The sequence below is a fragment of the Belonocnema kinseyi genome, chromosome 6 (genome assembly GCF_010883055.1).
Source record: "Belonocnema kinseyi isolate 2016_QV_RU_SX_M_011 chromosome 6, B_treatae_v1, whole genome shotgun sequence".
In the NCBI taxonomy this organism is placed as follows: domain Eukaryota; kingdom Metazoa; phylum Arthropoda; class Insecta; order Hymenoptera; family Cynipidae; genus Belonocnema; species Belonocnema kinseyi.
Genome location: NC_046662.1, coordinates 12815370 through 12833616, shown reverse-complemented (window position 1 = coordinate 12833616; position 18247 = coordinate 12815370). Strand labels below are relative to the sequence as shown.

Below are 18247 nucleotides of genomic sequence, written 5' to 3'. Positions count from 1 at the left end.
TCGAGGCGTTTGTTAATTGTACTGGAAATATACTTGGACAATAGAACTGCAGTTCTACCTTTTAGACGTTAAATGGTGAGTTAGCCGATCATAAATATTAATTAGAATAATAATAATAATAGTAATTTAGATTTTACGCAAGTCAACTTTTTGCGATTACACTCGAAAAAGAACTGAAGTCGCACGCATTTCTTTTTAATATGTCGTCAAGTTATGAGTCAGAATCGATTGTAAGGAATAATAATCGTAAATGTACTGTCAAAAACCGTTAAATAAACTTTTATAACAAAAAAAAAAAAATGATGTCTACAAGGGTGGGACGGAAAAATAAAATTAAGTTTTTCTTAAATTAAAGAATGAAATTCAAATTTTTGTTTAAGTTTCTGAAATTTTATATAATATTTATTACAAAATTAACGAATTGTTTTTGAAAATATAGAGGATATGGAATTTACTTGATATAATAATATTAAGCAATGGTATAAAAATAATAATTTACTTAATTTAATTTAATAGAATAGGGAACAAAAATGATATATTTGCTGTTGTCTCATTTCCCTATTTTATTTTATTTTGTGGAAAAATAATTGTGCAATTTTTTATTTAAAAAAAGTTTACTTCAAGTAATTTTTTTTTAATATAATAACTATACACTTTTTTTTGCAGTTAGCCTAAGATTTTGATTATCAGAAATTATATGAAGGAAAGAGATATTTTTTTCGAAAGTTTAAGGGTTATTTTCAATCACTGACGCATATTTTAACTTTAAAAGTGTAATTTTGATTCACTTTAGATTGGATGACAAAATTAAGGTTTAGTAAAAAAAATGAACCGGTATATTTTTTTGACATTTCTGCGAAGTTACACAAATATATATATATTTAAAAAAAAGAGGGTGAGACAGCAACAAGCATACATTTTTTGGCCCACCTTAGTGCCTACTCATTTGGAAAACCTGCGGAATTTTTATATGCTGAAAGTTTCAGGATTTTTTAAAAGTCCTGAAATTTTTTGAGAGCGTGAATAAATTTTTACTTTAATTGTATTTTTAAAATTAAATGATAATGTTTTTTTTTACTTAATATATATTTTTATTATTTTATTGATTATATATAGTTTTATTGTTTTCTCTTTTTATTTATTTGTAAAAGTAGTTTTATATTACCGGGATTAACTATTTTTTTGAAAATTCTTTTTTTAAATGTTTTTTTTTTTATTAAAAATTAATTTTTTAAACTGAAAATTGAACTATTCGAGATGAAAGTTGAACTTTTTTGTTGAAAATTCGTGTATTTTGATAAATATTTTTTTTTAATCTAGTATTTAATTGAAAATTATCCAAATTTTTTATTCAAAATTCATCTTTTTTAGTTAAAAATTCAAATAACTGGTTCAAAATTGTTAAAAGTTTGTGTGTGTGTATTGAAAATGAATTTTTTAAATTGAAAATTTAACTATTTTTGGTTCGAAATTGATCCTTTTTAAATAAAAATTCCGATTAAAATTGATATTTTTTTATCGAATGTTAATAATTTATTTTATTTTTGATTCAGAATCAATTTTTTGAATCTTGTTAAAAATTCAGTTTATTTTTGGTTGCAAATTTTTTTTTGTAAAAAATTCATCTCTGGTTGAAAATTTAATTTTTATGTTGAAAGTCGCTTTTTAGGTTGAAAATTTAACTATTTTTGGTTCTTCATTTATATCTTTTATATGGAGATTCACCTATTTGGATTAAAATTGATAGTTTTAGTTGAATGTTGAAAATTCGTTTTTTTTCTAATTAATATTTATAAAATAATATTGAACTATTCCATTTTTTTTTAAATTACGTATTTTTTGGCAAATTACTTCAATTCTTGAGTAAGAATTCATCTGTTTTAGTTGACAATTTAAATAACTGGCTTAAAATGGTTGAAAGTTCTTTTTTTTTGTGTTAAAAATGAATTTGTTTAATTGAAAATTCAATTATTTTGGTTAAAATTTTCCCTTTTTTAATACAAATTCAACTATTTCGATTAAAATTGATCTTTTTTAGTTTAATGTTGAAAATTGATTTTATTTTGTATTCTAAATCAACTTTTTAAAGTGAAAATTGAACTTTTTTAAATCAAAAATAATATTTTTTAGTTGAAAATTCCACTATTGGGTTTAGAATTGATCTTTTGTTGAGTTAAAAATTCGTTTTTTTTTTGGTTTCAAATTTTTTAAATGAAAATTTGACTCCCATTTTTGGTGGAAAAATCACATATTTTTTAGAATTTTTTTTTATCATTCATCTTTTTAGTTACTAAATAAAACAATTCAGTTGAAGACTCATCGAGTTTGTTGAAAATTTAATTTTAAAGTTTAAAAATTCAGCTATTCTATTTTTCGTTAAACATTGATCTTTTATAGATCAGAATTCAGCTACATTGGGATTAAAACTGATATTTTTTAAATTGAAAGATGAAAATTCGTTTTTTTGTCGTTTAAAATTAATTTTTTTTAATCAAAATTGAACTAATCCATTTTTGAATAAAAATTATTTTTTTGTTGTTGAAAATACAACTATTTGGTTTAAAATTTATTTTTGTAAAGTTAAAAAAACGGTTTTTTTTGTTCAACATTTATTTTTTAAATGAAAATTTGACTTTCTCATGTTTGGTTGAAAAGTTACGTATTTTTTTTTGTTTGAAAATTAGTTTTCTTTAAAAATTAATCTTTTTGGTTTAAAATTCAAAAATTCTGGATGAAAATCCATTAAGTTTATTAAAAATTAGATTTTTTAAACTGAAAATTTAACCATTTCATTTTTAGTTGATGACCTTTTTGGTTAAAAATTCGTTTTTTTTCTCAAGATTTATATTTTTGGTTTAAAATTCAACTATTCTAGTTAAAATTTCGCAATTTTAGTTTATATTCCAGCTTCAAAAAATTTTTTAGATGAAAATTCAATTATTTCGATTGAAATTGATATTTTTTAGTTGAATATTGAAAATTCGTTTTTTTGTTGTTGAAAATTAATTTGTTTTTAATGAAGATTGAAGTATTCCATTTTCAAATCAAATTTCATATTTAAAAAATTTTAAATTCAAATATTTGGTTTAAAATTGATGTTTTTTTTTTCATGAAAATTTAGTTATCCCATGTTTGTTTTAAGAGTTTCTTTTTTTGAAAATTCATGTATTCTGCTGAAAATTAGTTGTTTTTTTTTAAAGAATTCATCTTTTTTGTTTAAAATGCAAAAATTATGGTTAAAAATTCATAATTTTAGTTAAAAAAATCATCTTTTTGGATTCGAATTGAACTACCCTATAGTTAAAAGTTGGTCTCAGCGCTTTCCATAGAGTGATAGAAAAGTGAAACAGGCAAGTTTGAGGGATCTCTTTAAATTATTGGATGTAAACACTCCTAGCGATTAAATTACAGCGATCGTGCCGAATTCGAGTGGAGCTTATTTATGGCTTTTAGCATTTATTTAATCTTCAAACATTGTAATTATTTAAACAATTTTCATAAATGGCTCTTCTTTAAAGAATACGTACCTTTTTTTTGTTGAAAATTCGTATATAATTTTGAAACTGCAATATTTTGACCTCAAAAGTTAGGAATTTGAAGCATTTTAAATTTAATTTAATATATTATTGACATTAATTTTACTTAAAAGAATATATTTTCCTATTTTTACACGCTGTTAGCCACCTTCAGAATATTTTTCTTTCAAAATAAAATAAAAATTTTAATTATTATTGAAATGCAGGGATTTTAGGTACAAATTTAAAAAATAATTATATTTTTAATATTTAATAATTATTTGTGATAATTAAGAATATCTTTTAATAGAATTTGTCAAAGATTTTTTTTTGGCTGGGAATTTTACAAATTTGCAGAAGAAAAATCTGTCCACGTTCGATTTCAAACGTTTTTAAATAATTAGTGGAATTGTTATATTTTTCAATTATGCTATTATTTAGTTTACAATGCGTAATTCAAAATTTGTGTACTTAAAAAATGTTCGATTTAAAATTTTTATTTTTAAGCTTACATTGTTAATTTAAAGAATTTTTAAATGCTTTCTTAAAGACTTGAACAAATAAAAAATAAAAGCCTTTGTTGTTGAAAATTTTGGATTAAAAGCATTTTATTTGTTTTGATTTATCCGTATAAAAAGTGAACAAAAAGGATTTGATGAAACGATTTTAAGCCAGTTCAAAATTGAAGAATTTTCAGATTTTTACGTTAAAACTTAAATTATTTCAATTTGAAAGTCTTAGTCGTTAAAAAAATGTGTGACTTAAATTTTATAATGACTAAGACTTTCAAATTAAAATAATTTAAGTTTTAACGTTAAAATCTGAAAATTCTTAAAATTTGAACGGGCTTAAAATCGTTTCGTTAAATCCTTTTTGTTCATTTTTATTACTTAAAGTACAGACAAATCAAAACAAATTTATTTATTTATTAAATAAAAATGTTTTCTATCCAAAATTTTCAACACCCAAAGGCTTTTATTTTTTATTAAAAATAGTTTATAAAATTTCAGTCACACATTTTTTAAAACTATTTTCAAGTTAAAAATAATTTAATTAAAAAAAGATTAATTATTGAATATTTAGCAATATTTTAATTTTTATGTAAGACAAATAAATTGCATCCAAATATTTAAAAGTAAAGAATCTTTAACTGAATTTTTTGACACAGAAAACCTGGAATCGTTAAAATGTCGAAGAGCTTTGAAGCATTAAACGTTACAAATTTAATTGTTGTTTTTGAAAAATGCTTAATTTGTGAGTAAAATTTTTAAATTTTGATGCATAATTTACAAATGAACATTCGTAGAAAAAATTTGAGTAATTTTAAGAGATATTTAGGAATTTTAAAAAGATTAAAAATTATCATGCAAATTTTAGAAAGTTTTCCTAAAATATTTTAGAATCTTTTTTGAAAATTTTGTTTAAATTTTTTAAAAACTTTTTAAATGTTCTCTTAAAATAATTTCACAAAATGAAAAGTTATTTTTTATTTTCTTGTGAATCTTAAGAATTTTTTTTTATTATTTTGAAGCCTTTCACAATAAATAATTAATGTTCAATTGTTATTTATACATTTAAATTGTAAAGAAATTTTCTAAAATTTCCCGGATTCGCTGAAAATTGTAGACAGAAATCAATTAATTTTGAAAGATATTTAGAAGTTCTGAAAAAATTTCCAACATAATTTAAAATTTTAAACAAATTTAAGACAACATCAAGATTTTGAAATAAAATTTTGAAGCTTCCCAAGGATGTTTAAACTATTACAAAGAAAATTATTGAATTTTTTAATTTAAGAAAAATTCAGTTAAAAATTTTTCAATTTTTCAATATTTAATGTTTCTAGTTTAAAATTATATAAGTTTAAAAATTTTAAAGTTCATTGATTGATTTTTTAATTTAGAGCCCAGAAAATGATAACGTAGAATTACATTTTTTTTATATTGAAAAATGTTTGTACCTTAATTTTATACACGTAAATTATTGAGCATTTGAATACAAAATTTTTAAATGAAAAACTTAAATTTCAATTTTAACAGTTCAAAATTTAACAGTTCCACTTTGAGTGCTTTCATTTGAGCTCAGTTCTTATTACCTCAAGTGGAAAATTTGTTAGCTTTAGTGCTCCATTTTTTAAATTTCATTGACCGGGAGAAATGTTTTTTTTTTATAGAAAATTAATATTATAGTTAAAAAATTCATCTTTTAGGTTAAAAACTGGAATTTTATTGAAAATTGGTCTTTTTTGGAATTAAATTAATATTATTCTTTAAAAATTCTTTTATTTTGTAGTAAAGTAATTTCTTTGCTTAAAAATTTATCTTTTTTAGTTGAAACTTCAATGTTTTGATTCAGAATTGTTGAATTTTGTTAAAAATTCGACTTTTTGGTAGTAAATTAATGCTTATGTTAAAACATCGATCTTTTATATTTAAAAATTCAACTGTCTGAATAGAAATTTTTAAATTTGATTGAAAATGTGTCTTTTTCGATAGAAAATGAAACTTTTTGTTTAAAAACTCATCTTTTTGGTTAAAAATATAATTTTTGGTAGATTATACAAAATTGTTTTTAAAAAATTTATCTTTTCGGTTGGAAATTGAACTGTTTTGTTAAAAATTCATTTTTTTTTTTGGTTGAAAAATTACTTTAGTAATTGAAAATTTACATATTCCATTTTTAGTCGAAAACGGTTCTTTTTTAAGTTAGAATTCAACTTTGTTTTTTGTTTAAAAATTCATATTTTTTAGTTGAAAATTAATCTTTTTGTTTAAAAATTTATCTTTTTCAGTTGAAGACTAAAAAAAACACATTATTGACAATAAAGTCTCGAAATTGTATACATATCAAGGAATTTTTTTCCAGGTCTTTATTAGTCACCCGATAAATTAAAAATAAACTTGAATTATTTTTATGGAAATAAATAAAATGGATAATTAATAATAAATCGAAGATTGTACTTGAGATATAATTTATGAAAAGTAAATTGATGTGAAAATCAATACAGTTTGAATAATAGCTAAGTTTGATTCGATAAGGTATTTACAAATCCTGTCGAGCGATTATCAATAAAAAGAGACCTCTTTTTTAAACAATTACATAATAATACAGAACACTGAAAGGCACGATTTGTAGCAGCGATACAAAAATATAAAAGAACCAAATATACTACGTATATGGCCAAATTTTCACAAATATGCATTTATATAATTTGTCGAAAATGTTGTCGAATAAATATCTTACTTATAGTTATAATAATCGTATAAAAATCGTGTTAAAGTTACAATAAATTGATGGAAAAACAGTGTACAGGTATGATGTTATCGAGCATCTTTTTATTTTTCTACTATTGTTCCTCGCAGAGGCACATGTCTTTTTTTTCGATAGTCGATAATCATTATTGTTCAATTGGCTGTCCATTAATCAAATTGATAAGAGAAATGAAAGTTTTCTGCATTCTCGGATTAAAGTTTTTCCTTGTTCTTTTTGCTCTTTTTTCTTTTTTTTTTCTAATGTTCTCACGAAAAATTAAATCATACTGTGCAACGGAAAGCAAAAACATTTTGTCTTCTTCACTTTTGCAGAGTTTCTAAAAGCAGAATTTTGATATTCAATTCAGATATTTAAAATAGAAATGTAAATAAGAGCGCAGAGTCTACAAATCAATAAACAATCATTTTATTTTGATAGAATAGTTACAGTACGAAACAATAATTAAGAATAATATTTTGATCAATAACTGAAGGTGGATTCCATTTTTTTTTTAAATTTTGGCTTCATTTTTTTTTTTAGTCGAGAAAATATAGATTACTGAAGATATAACTTCAAAGTATTTTTTTTTCTAAAGTTATTGCATTGTTTCCAACACTTTTTTCATCTTTTTGAACAGTTAATTAATTTGTTTTTTAAGTTTTCGACTTTAAAAAAATTTCCTTTTAGAGAAAAAGGATAAAATCTATGTGCTTTATATAAATTAAAAAAATGTATATATATATATTAAAAAAAAGTTTTGTTTAAGATTTTAGTTTTTACGGTATTTAATTGAATCTTATTTCTTTAAGTCACGAAAATAAGTTTTTTAAAACTTTCTCATGCAAATTAACACTTTTAACTGATTTTATAGCAACCGAACATAAAAATTAAAATCGGTTAATATCAAAGCTACTACAAGACAATTCTCGACACTGTAAAATTCGCAGATTGGAAAATTCTTGAAAAATAAAATTGCCGAAATTATAAAATCGCAAACTGAAAAATTCTTGAAGAATAAAATTAAAAAATGTTATTTTAATAAATATTATTTCTTTATTAAAAAATAAAGTAATTAAATATTTGTACCAAACATTTTTTTTTGAATGTTTAAAGTTTTTTAAAATTATTGTTTCTCCGAATCTAATAACATTTTTCAAAAGAAAACTTTGCCGGATTCAAATAGGCCCTGATTTATCTCGAAATTTCTTTTTTTAAATTTAAAATTCGAGTTTTGAGAACATTTTTTGTAATTTTTAAAATAGTACTAAGCTCATTTTTACCAAAAAATTTTCTTTCAAAAATACTTTAAACATTAAAAAAATTCTTTGATAAAAATATTTTTTAATTTCATTTTTAATAAATAAATAACATTTAACAAAAAACAATTGTTTTAATTGTTTAAATTCGAGAATTCTGTAGTAACGGATATTTTATAATTTGACAATTTTCTGTCCGAGAATTGTATTTTTCGGAAATTTTTCAACTCGGGATTTTTCTATTTCGGCAACTTTATAGTTTCGGGAATTTTACAGCCTACGAGATTTTATTTTTAGGGATTTTTCACTCGTCCCGTATATTTTATAAATTTATAAATGTCACTAATTTTATTATTCGAGAATTTTCAAATTCGCTGATATTGTAAATTGTTCGAGAATTTTTGAACTCATGATTTTTATATTTCGGCAATTTTATAATTCTGAGAATTTTATTTTTCAGGAATTTTTAGTCGTCAGGGGATGGGCGACCGAAAAATCCCGAAAAATAAAATCTTATTTTTTTACAAATACTATAATGAAATTACAATAATCAAATAATTCTATAAAATATTTTTAATGTTTGAAGTTTCTAAAATTATTGCCTGAATTTAGAATAACAATAATTAAAAAACAATTTCATTCGGAAATATTGTTTTCAATTAATGTTATTTTAAATTGAAACAATAACTTTAGAAACTTTAAATCGTTGAAAATAAGTTTTTTTTTGGCAATAATATTCAATTATTTTATTTTTAACAAATAAATAACTTAATGTATGTAAAAAAGATGTTAACTGTTTAAATTCGGGAATTTTCTAATTCGGATATTTTATAATAGGGAAGTTTTCTGTCGGAAATATTTTCAAATTCACTAATAATATAAACTCTCGAGAATTTTATTATTCGGGAATTTAAAAATTTCGGGAATTTTATTTTTCGGAATTTTTAAAAATCTTTTTGATTATTTTTAAATAACAATTGTTCTTTATACAGTTTTTGCTATTTGATTGTCATAAAAAATGACAAATTAAAAAAAAATTGGTTCATTTAGGAATTTTTTTGAAAACGCGCAAAAATTAAGTTTCTTTTGGATTCAGTTAAATGCACTTTTTTTTTGTTGAAAAAGTTGAATATATAAATTAAAGCGCTCACAAAATCGCAAATAATCCAAAACAACGTAAACAATTTTTTTTTCAATGAAAGAAAAATATTTGCAAGATTATTTTATTCAAGCTGAAAAAAATGTGATTAGCAAAGAAAATTTTTTTAATTATGAAATTCAAAACCAAAATTAGAACATTTTAAATTAAGGAATTGGAAAATTTTCGACACAAGGAAATTTTCAAATCTAAGAAATTAAGAAATTGTTACATAATAAAATAAATTTTTAGTGACGGATATTGATTAAAAAATTCCCGAATTATAATTCCGACAGAAAATTACTATATATACTGCAAAATTCCCGAATTAAAATAAATAAAAAATTGTGTTTTTTAAAAATAAATCATATTTATTAATAAAAAATACTTTATTTTTTATTAATATTGTTTCAGTGAGAAAGAACAATACAAGATTTTTATTACAAAAGTAATAATTAAAAAAAAAAAAACTATGAAAATTAAAATAAAACATGCATTGAAAATTTTTGTCTCATTTATTGTTATTTTGAATGAAACAATATTTATAAAATTAATAATATCAAAAATCTATCAAATAAATTATGAAACTAAAAAAAACCTACTTCTGTTAATTAAACAAAAAATTGTGAAAAAAATTACACTTTGAGCAAAATGTAAAAAATTTCTTTTTCCAAAAAGATATTTCGAAGTATAAAATAAAGTATAAAGAGAATCAGGACATGCATTTTTTGTGTTATCTAGTACAATTCGTATTTTAAAGACTTAGAAATTGAGCAAAAACAAAAAAAAAAAAATTAACAATTTATAAAAAAATGGTTTAAATCGAAAACTTTTGCAATTTATCTTTTTTCTCCTAAGAAAATTAGTAGCAAAAATAAAAAAATCGATGAAATAAAGTCCGGCGTGGAATCCACCTAAAACTTTTCAGCACTCTGGGTGAAATCTAGAGATCTAAGATCTTTGTGAAAACGTATATTTTTTTACAAAAAGTTGTGGTATGATTTACAAACATGTCTTAAATTCTTAAAGTAGGAACAATAAAAATTGAGAGAGACAATCTAATTATATTAGCACCTGAAAAGTTTTGTTTGTTTGTTTGTTAAATTAGATACAAAAAGTTCGTGTTTAAGAAAAGTAAAGTGCTACAAAAAATCTCTCCTGGCTCAAATAGCTTTTTAAATAGTGTTTTTTTTTGTTTGCCTTTTTAAGTTTGGAGATAGGTCAGATAATCATCATTGTCCGGTCCCTTGTGTATGGAAAAAAGCGCACTTTTCGAAAAATCACTGTAAAATGGGAGAAAACCTGTTCCACTGGGAGGTGTCGGATAATGTGACACTGTCGAAAGTTACTTGAGATTTGTTAAAGTAGAGTGCAGCATTTTGCTTCCTTCTTGCGTTCACTCGCTTCCCCTTGATTCTCGTGAGCCTTGCGAGCAGCTATTGCACGCATTAAGTCAAAAAATACCTGAAACGATATCCTGTTTTAGGGGGTTTCCATTTTTTCCCGAATAAATAATTCATTGAGCTGTTCAAACTTACAAAAATTAGTTGCAATTTTTGTAAAATGAGAGATTTCAAATCCGATTTTTTTTAATATCAATTTAGGGGTCATCCAGAAATTGCGTAAAAAATCTGATTCTATTTTATGATGAAAAAGGAAAGGAAAAATTGTTAATAAACAAAGAATTAATCCAGAAGATATTACTACTTAGAGGAAAGTCTAACAAAAATTCTATCGGTTCAAGTTAAAATACTGCAGAAATTAAACATACATTGGGGAATTTTTAACGAAGTAGTTGATCTTTCAAACAAAAAGTTGAATTTTCAACGAAGAAAATTAGTTCTTTATAAAAAATGAATTGTCAACAAAATACGTACATTATTATCCAAATGGTCAAATTTTTTATCTAAAAAAGACGAATTTTTAATAAAAAATTGAATAGTTAAATGTACAGTTAAAAACAAAAATAAAAAATTTCAACACAACAGTTAATTTATTTAGCAATTTTCAACTAAACTAATTAATCTTTGACCAAAAGAACGCATTTGTATTACATAATAATAGTTAAATTTACAGTTGAAAAAATAATTTTCAACAAAAAAACAAAATAATTTTCATAACAAAACAGTCAATTTATTTATCAACTTTCAACTAAACTATTTAAATCTTCGACCAAAATAACAAAGTTTAACCAAATAGTTGATTTTTCAACCAAAAAGTGTAATTTTCAACGAAGAAAATTAGTTCTCTATAAAAAATGAATTTTCAACAAAATACGTAAATTTTTATCTAAATAGTCAATTTTTTAAGTAAAAAAGATGAATTTTCAACAAGAAGTGGAATAGTTAGATTTACAATAAAAAAAATTATTTTCAACCAAAAAAAAACTATTTCCGAAAAAACAATTAATTTATTTAGCAACTTTCAACGAAAATAATTAATCTTCGACTAAAAACATTTTTTTCACCAAAAAAAGAACCTTTAATTAAGAAGATTAATTTTATACGAAAAAAGAGAAATTCTCAACCAAATACGTGAATTTTCAACTAAAAAAGATACAATTTCAAACAAAATTGGAGTAGCTATTTTTATATTGAAAAAATAACTTTTAACTAAGAAAAATTGATTTTCAACAAAAAGATGAATTATCGATAAAAAAATGTAATAGGTCAACCAGGAAAAACGAATAAAAAAAGGTTCAATCCTAAAAAAAATATTAATTTTTAACAAAATTGGTCAACGTTCAAAGAAAGAAATTTTCTAGAAAAAAATTAATCTTCAACCAAAAAAATGAATATTAAAAAAAATGAATATCCAACCTAATAGTTTAATTAGTAGTTTGTGTTATTAATTAAACACTTTGGTTGGAAATTAAACTATCTGGTACGAAATTAAAATATTTCTTTGGAGATTTAAATATTTTGTTAAAAATGAATTGTTTTTATTTGAAATGTGGTTATTCCAATTTTTGTTTGAAAATTTTTCCTTCATAAATTTAAAAGTGTTAAAAATTTTCGTCAAAATTTAGTAGAAATTTATGTCAAAATTTAGTAGAAATTTTATTTGTTGAAAATTTACCGATTTGGACGGAAAATTAATCTTCTTTTTAGAATTTTGGTTAAAAGTTAGTTTTTTGATCTGAAAGTTTACAAATTCCATTTTTGATTCAAAATTTATATTTTTAGTTGAAACTTGAATGAATACGTAGAAAACTCGACTTTTTGCATTAAAATTATCTTTTTTTATGAAAATTTTTTCTTTTTTGATTTAAAAATCATATTTTTTCTAAACCATTCAACTTTTTAGCTTAAAAACTTAAATAATTTGTTAAAAATTCATTTTTTTGTTGAATGTTCATAATTTTAGTTAAAAATTTCGCTGATTAATTAAAAATTACATATTTATTAAAAAATTTAACTATTCTATTTTAAACAAATTTTTTTAGTTAAAAATGTATTATTTTGGTTGAGGATCTAACTGTTGTTAAAAAATTAATTTTTTTTTGTCGAAAATCCATTTTTTAAACTGAAAACTTACTGACTCTGTTTTTCATTCAAAATTTGTATTTTTTAGTAAAAAATTAAATTTTTTCGTTATAGAATTCCTCGTTCTTGATTGAAAATTAACTATCTTGTTGAAAATGTTTCTTTTTCGATTTAATAGACAACTGCTTTTTAAATTATTCCCGCATCTTAGCTTGAAAATTTAACTAATCTAGTAAAAATAAACTTTTTTTTTTGTTCAAGATTCATAATTTTAGTTGAAAATTAAAATTCGAATTTTTAGCTTGAAAATTCATCTATTAGGCCCCAAATTAAATTTTTCTTAAAAATTCATATTTTCGGTTTGGAAATTCGACTGATTTGTAAAAATTTCGCTTCTCTAATTTAAAAATTATTATTTTAAAAAATGAAAATTTAACGATTCTATTTTTGGTTCTAAAGCGACCTTTATTAGATTAAAAATTCAACTATTTATTTGACAAATTCATTTTTTTTGTAGAACATTCATCTTCTTCGTTGAAATTTCAACTATTTGGTTAACAATTTATGCATTTTGTTGAAAATCTGTATTTTTGGTTAAATTAAATTATTTTTCATTGAAAATTAATTTAACTATTCTAGTTTTTGTTAAAAATTTTTTTTTTACTTTATGAACTCAACTACTTGGTTGAAAATTTATGTATTTCTGAGAAAAAATTTTTTTTAGTAGAAATGTAATCTTCTTGGTTGAAAATTCAATGATTAATTATTAAAAATTAATCTTTTTAAATGAAAATTTAACTATTCTATTTATGGTTGAAAATGGAACTTTTTATTTTAAAAATTAAACCATATGGTTAAAAAAATCATATGATATTTTGAAAATTCGTCTTTTTATTAGAAAATTAATCTTTTTGGTTGAAAATTGAACTATTTGGTTAAAAAATATATGCATTTTATTTTAAAGTATGTTTAAGAATTTTTTCTTTTATTGTAGAAAATTAAGCTTCTTTGTTTGAAAATTAATCTCCTTTTAATTACAAATTCTACATTTTGGATTACATTTTTTTATCACTATTTACTGAAAAATCTTTTTTGTTTAGAATTCAAGTATTTTATCATTAGGGGACTCAAATTAGTCAAATTTTCATCTAAAAAATAGTCGATTTTTAAAACAAAAAATTGTATTATATAATAATAATAGTTAAATTTACATTTGAAAAAATAATTTTCAGCAAAAAAAAAAAACAATTTTCATAACAAAACAGTCAATTTATTTATCAACTTTCAACTAAACTATTTAAATCTTTGACCAAAAGAACAAAGTTTAACCAAATAGTTGACTTTTCAACGAAAAAGTGTAATTTTCAACGAAGAAAATTAGTTAAAGAAAATTATTTTCAAATAAAAAAAATTATTTTCAAAACAACAATTAATTTATTTAGCAACTTTCAACGAAAATAATTAATCTTAGACTACAAACATAAATGTTTAACCAAATAGTTCTTTTTCACCAAAAAAGAACCTTCAATTAGGAAGATTAATTTTATACGAAAAAAAGAGAAATTCTCAACCAAATACCTGAATTTTCAACTAAAAAAGATACAATTTCAAACAAAATTGGAGTAGCTAGCTATTTTTATATTAAAAAAATATTTTTTGATTTTTTGATTTTTCAACAAAAATTTGAATTATCGATAAAAAAATGTAATAGTTTATATCTCAACCAGGAAAAACGAATAAAAAAAAGTACAATCCTAAAAAAAAATATGAATTTTTAACAAAATTGGTCAACCTTCAAAGAAAGAAATTTTTTAAAAGAAAATTAATCTTCAACCAAAAAAATGAATATTACAAAAAAAAATGAATATCCAACCTAATAGTTTAATTTTCAAACAAAAAAAGATTATTTTTCTACCAAAAAAGACAAATTTTTAACAAAATGCATGAATTTTCAAGTAAAGGTAAAATCAACGAAAAAGTAAATAGTTAAATTTTCATTTGAAAAATTAACTTTCAACCAAGAAGAATGTATTTTCAAAAAATAGTTAAATTTTCATTGAGAAAAATTATATTTTAACCAAGAAGAATGTATTTTCAATTAAGTTTAAACGAAAATAATGAATTAAGAAAAGAAAAAGAGTATTAAACCAAATGGTTCAATTTTCAAACAAAAAGATTCTTTTTCTAACAAAGAAGACGAATTTTAAACAAAATAAAATAAATTTACAAATCAAGAAGATGAATTTCCAACCAAAAATTAAATAGTTGAATTTACAGTTTAAAAAATGAATATTGAACCAAAAATAGGAATTAAAAAAAATTGATTTTTTATAATCAAAAAATTAATTTTTAACTAACAAGATGAATTTTTAACCATGAAGATTAATTTCAAACAAAATACAATATTTTTCAACCAAATAGTTTAATTTTAAAACCAAAAAGATTATTTTTCAACAAAAAAAAAAACAATTTTTAACAATATGCATGAATTTTCAGGTAAATGAGATAAATAAACGAAAAAGAAAATGATTAAACTTTCATTTAAAAAAATTAATTTTTCAACCAATATTTTCAAAAAAATAGTTAAATTTTCATTAAAAAAAAATTATATTTTAACCAAGAAGAATGTATTTTCAGTCAAACAAATCAATTTTCAACGAAAGAAATTACGTTTCAACGAAAATAATGAATTAAGAAAAAAAAAGAGTATTAAACCAAGTGTTTGAATGTTCAATAAAAAAGATTCTGTTTATAACCAAAAAACCGAATTTTAAACAAAATAAAACGAATTTACAACTAATTTTCAAAAAAATGCATTAATTATCGAAGAAAAAGGAAATTTTTTAATCAAAAATGAAATAGTTCAATTTTCAGTTGAAAAGAAAATTCTATTTCAATAAAACAGTTACATTATTGAACAAAGAAATGAATTTTTAACCATGAAGATTCATTTACAAAAAAAAAATGTATAAAATTTTCAAGCAAGAAATTTAATTTTTAACTAAAAAAAAATTAATTTCAAACGCAAAGCGGAATAGTTAAGTTTTCAGAGGAAAAATTAATTTTCAACTCAAAAATAAAAAAAAAATTTTTTTTTTAAATAGTTAAATTTTCAACCAATGGAATGAATTTTTATCTAAAAGGGTAAATATTTAACAAAAGAAATGAATTTTCAATAATAAAAAAAATTTTCAACCAAGTAGTAGCATTTTTGACCAAAAAATATTACTTAAACAAAAATTCCATAATTAATATTTTAAGCAAAAATTATTTTAATTTTCTACCAGAATAGTTTAATTTGCAATCCAAAAAGACAAATTTTCAACAAAACAGTTGAATCTTCAACCAAAATGTATTAAATTTGAACCAAACAAATTTTCATCCAAATAAATTATTCACAAAAAAAAACAGTAATTTCATCCCAAATGTTGAAATTTTAATCCAAAACGGCGATTTTTCTACAAAACAGTATAATTTTCATCGACAAATTTCATGTTTTACCAAATAGTTGAATTTTCTACCAAAATAATTAAATTATCAACAAAATACGTACATTTTCATCTAAATAGTGAAATTTTCAACTAAAAAAACATGAATTTTCAACAAACAATGGACAAATTACATTAAAAATTTTTTTAAATTTCACAAAAAAAAAAAGAAAAAAAAAAAATTTCAACACAACAGTTCATTAATTTAACAACTTTCAACTATACTAATTAATCCTCAAAAATTCAAATTTTCAATAAAATACATGAATTTTCAATTTAAAAAATACGATTTCAAACAAACCTGGAGCAGTTAAAATTTTTAATAAAAACATTACTTTTAACTAAGAAAAATTAATTTTCAACAAAATAGTGAAATTTTAAACAAACAGATGAATTAAAAAAAAAATAATTTTTAACAAAATAGGTCAATTTTCAAAAAAAGAAAGAAATTTTCTACTAAAATAATGAATCTTCAACCAAAAAAATGAATACTCAACCAAATAATTTAATTTTCAAACCAAAAAGATTATTTTCCTAACAAAAAATACAAGTTTTTAACTAAAGAAGATAAATTGACGAAAAAGTAAGTATGTAATTAAATTTTAATCAACCAAGAAGGTGGTATTTTTAACGAAATAGTTAAATCTTGAACGAAAAAAAAAGATTCTTAGCGAAAAATATAACAGTTGATACTTTAACCAAAAAAGATTTTAATTTTTCATAAAACAGATCAATTTTCAACGAAAAAAATTAAGTTTAAATACAAATTATGAATTATAAAAAAGAATATTAAACCAAATGGTTGAATTTTCAACCAAAAATTAAATTGTTGGGTTTTTAGTTTTAAAAATGAATCTAACCAAAAATATGAATTAAAAAAATTAATTTTCTGCCATCAAAAAATTATTTTTTAACTAAAAGGATGATTTTTTAACTATCAAGATTAATTTCTGAAAAAATTCATGATTTTCAAGCAAATAGTTGAATTTTCAACTAAAAAAGATAAATTTCTAACTCAAATTGGAATAATTAAAACCAAATAGTTGATTTTTCAATCAAAGTGATTCATTTTTAGCCAAGAAGAATAATTTTAGACAAAAAAGACGAATTCTCAACGAAATGCATTATTTTTCGACGAAAAAGGAAATTTTTTTCAACTAAAAATGAAATAGTTCCATTTTCAGTAAAAAAAAATTATTTTTCAACAAAACAGTTACATTACTGAACAAAGTAACGAATTTTTAACCATGAAGATTCATTTACAAAAAAATTGTATACATTTTTCAAGCAAATAATTGAATTTTCAGCTAAAAAATATTAGTTTCAAACGCAAAGCGGAATAGTTGAATTTTCAGATGAAAAATTAATTTTCAACAACAAAAAAAACGAATTTTTAACAAAATAGTTAAATTTTCAATTAAAGAAATGCATTTTTATCTAAAAGAGTAAATATTTAACAAAATAAATGAATTTTCGTTAAAAAAAAAACTTTCGATCAAGTAGTAGCATTTTTAATTAAAAATATAACTTTTTAACGAAAATTCGGTAATTAATATTTCAAGCAAAATTTATTTTAATTTTCTACCAGAATAGTTGAATTTTCAATCCAAAATGACAAAAAACTATTCACCAAAAAAATAAAAGGAATTTCATCCCAAATGTTGAACTTTCAATCAAAAACGGAAATTTTCCTACAAAACAGTGCAATTTTCATCGAAAAAATGCATTTTTTTACCAAATAGTTGAATTTTCTACCAAAATAATTCAATTTTTAACAAAATTGTGAAATTTTCAACCAATGAAATTTTTTTGGTCTTAAAAGTTGATCTTCAACGAAATGAATGAATTTTTTAATATATTAATATATTTATTATATTTTAATATATAAAATTTTCAACCAAGTAATTGAATTTTCAACCAGAAAAACGACTTTTTAAGAAAGTTGTTAAATTTTCAACAAAATAATTAAATTTCAACTAAATAATACAATTTTTACCACAAAAGATGCATTGTCAACTAAAATCATAAAAGTACACTTTTTATCAAGGAAAATAAAACTTTTAATCAAAAGTAGTTAGAGAGAAACCATAAATAAACAGGAATTTTGATCATT

General features: G+C 21.2%; 1 protein-coding gene across 4 annotated transcripts in view; it reads right to left on the bottom strand.

Annotated features, from left to right (window-relative positions):
• Nucleotides 1-10136: 10136 nt before the first annotated feature.
• Nucleotides 10137-18247, bottom strand: part of LOC117174503 (ras-related protein Ral-a) — a 37934-nt gene continuing 29823 nt past the window's right edge. For 3 of the 4 annotated variants that reach the window (XM_033363676.1, XM_033363675.1, XM_033363677.1), the window contains one exon: nt 10544-10625. Coding sequence is in view for 1 of the 4 variants with exons in the window: in XM_033363678.1 (XP_033219569.1) it covers nt 10521-10625 (105 nt within the window). In the remaining 3 variants the exon portion in view is untranslated. Of the gene's footprint in view, nt 10626-18247 lie in introns of all 4 variants that reach the window. The other variant, XM_033363678.1, reaches the window with a different exon arrangement.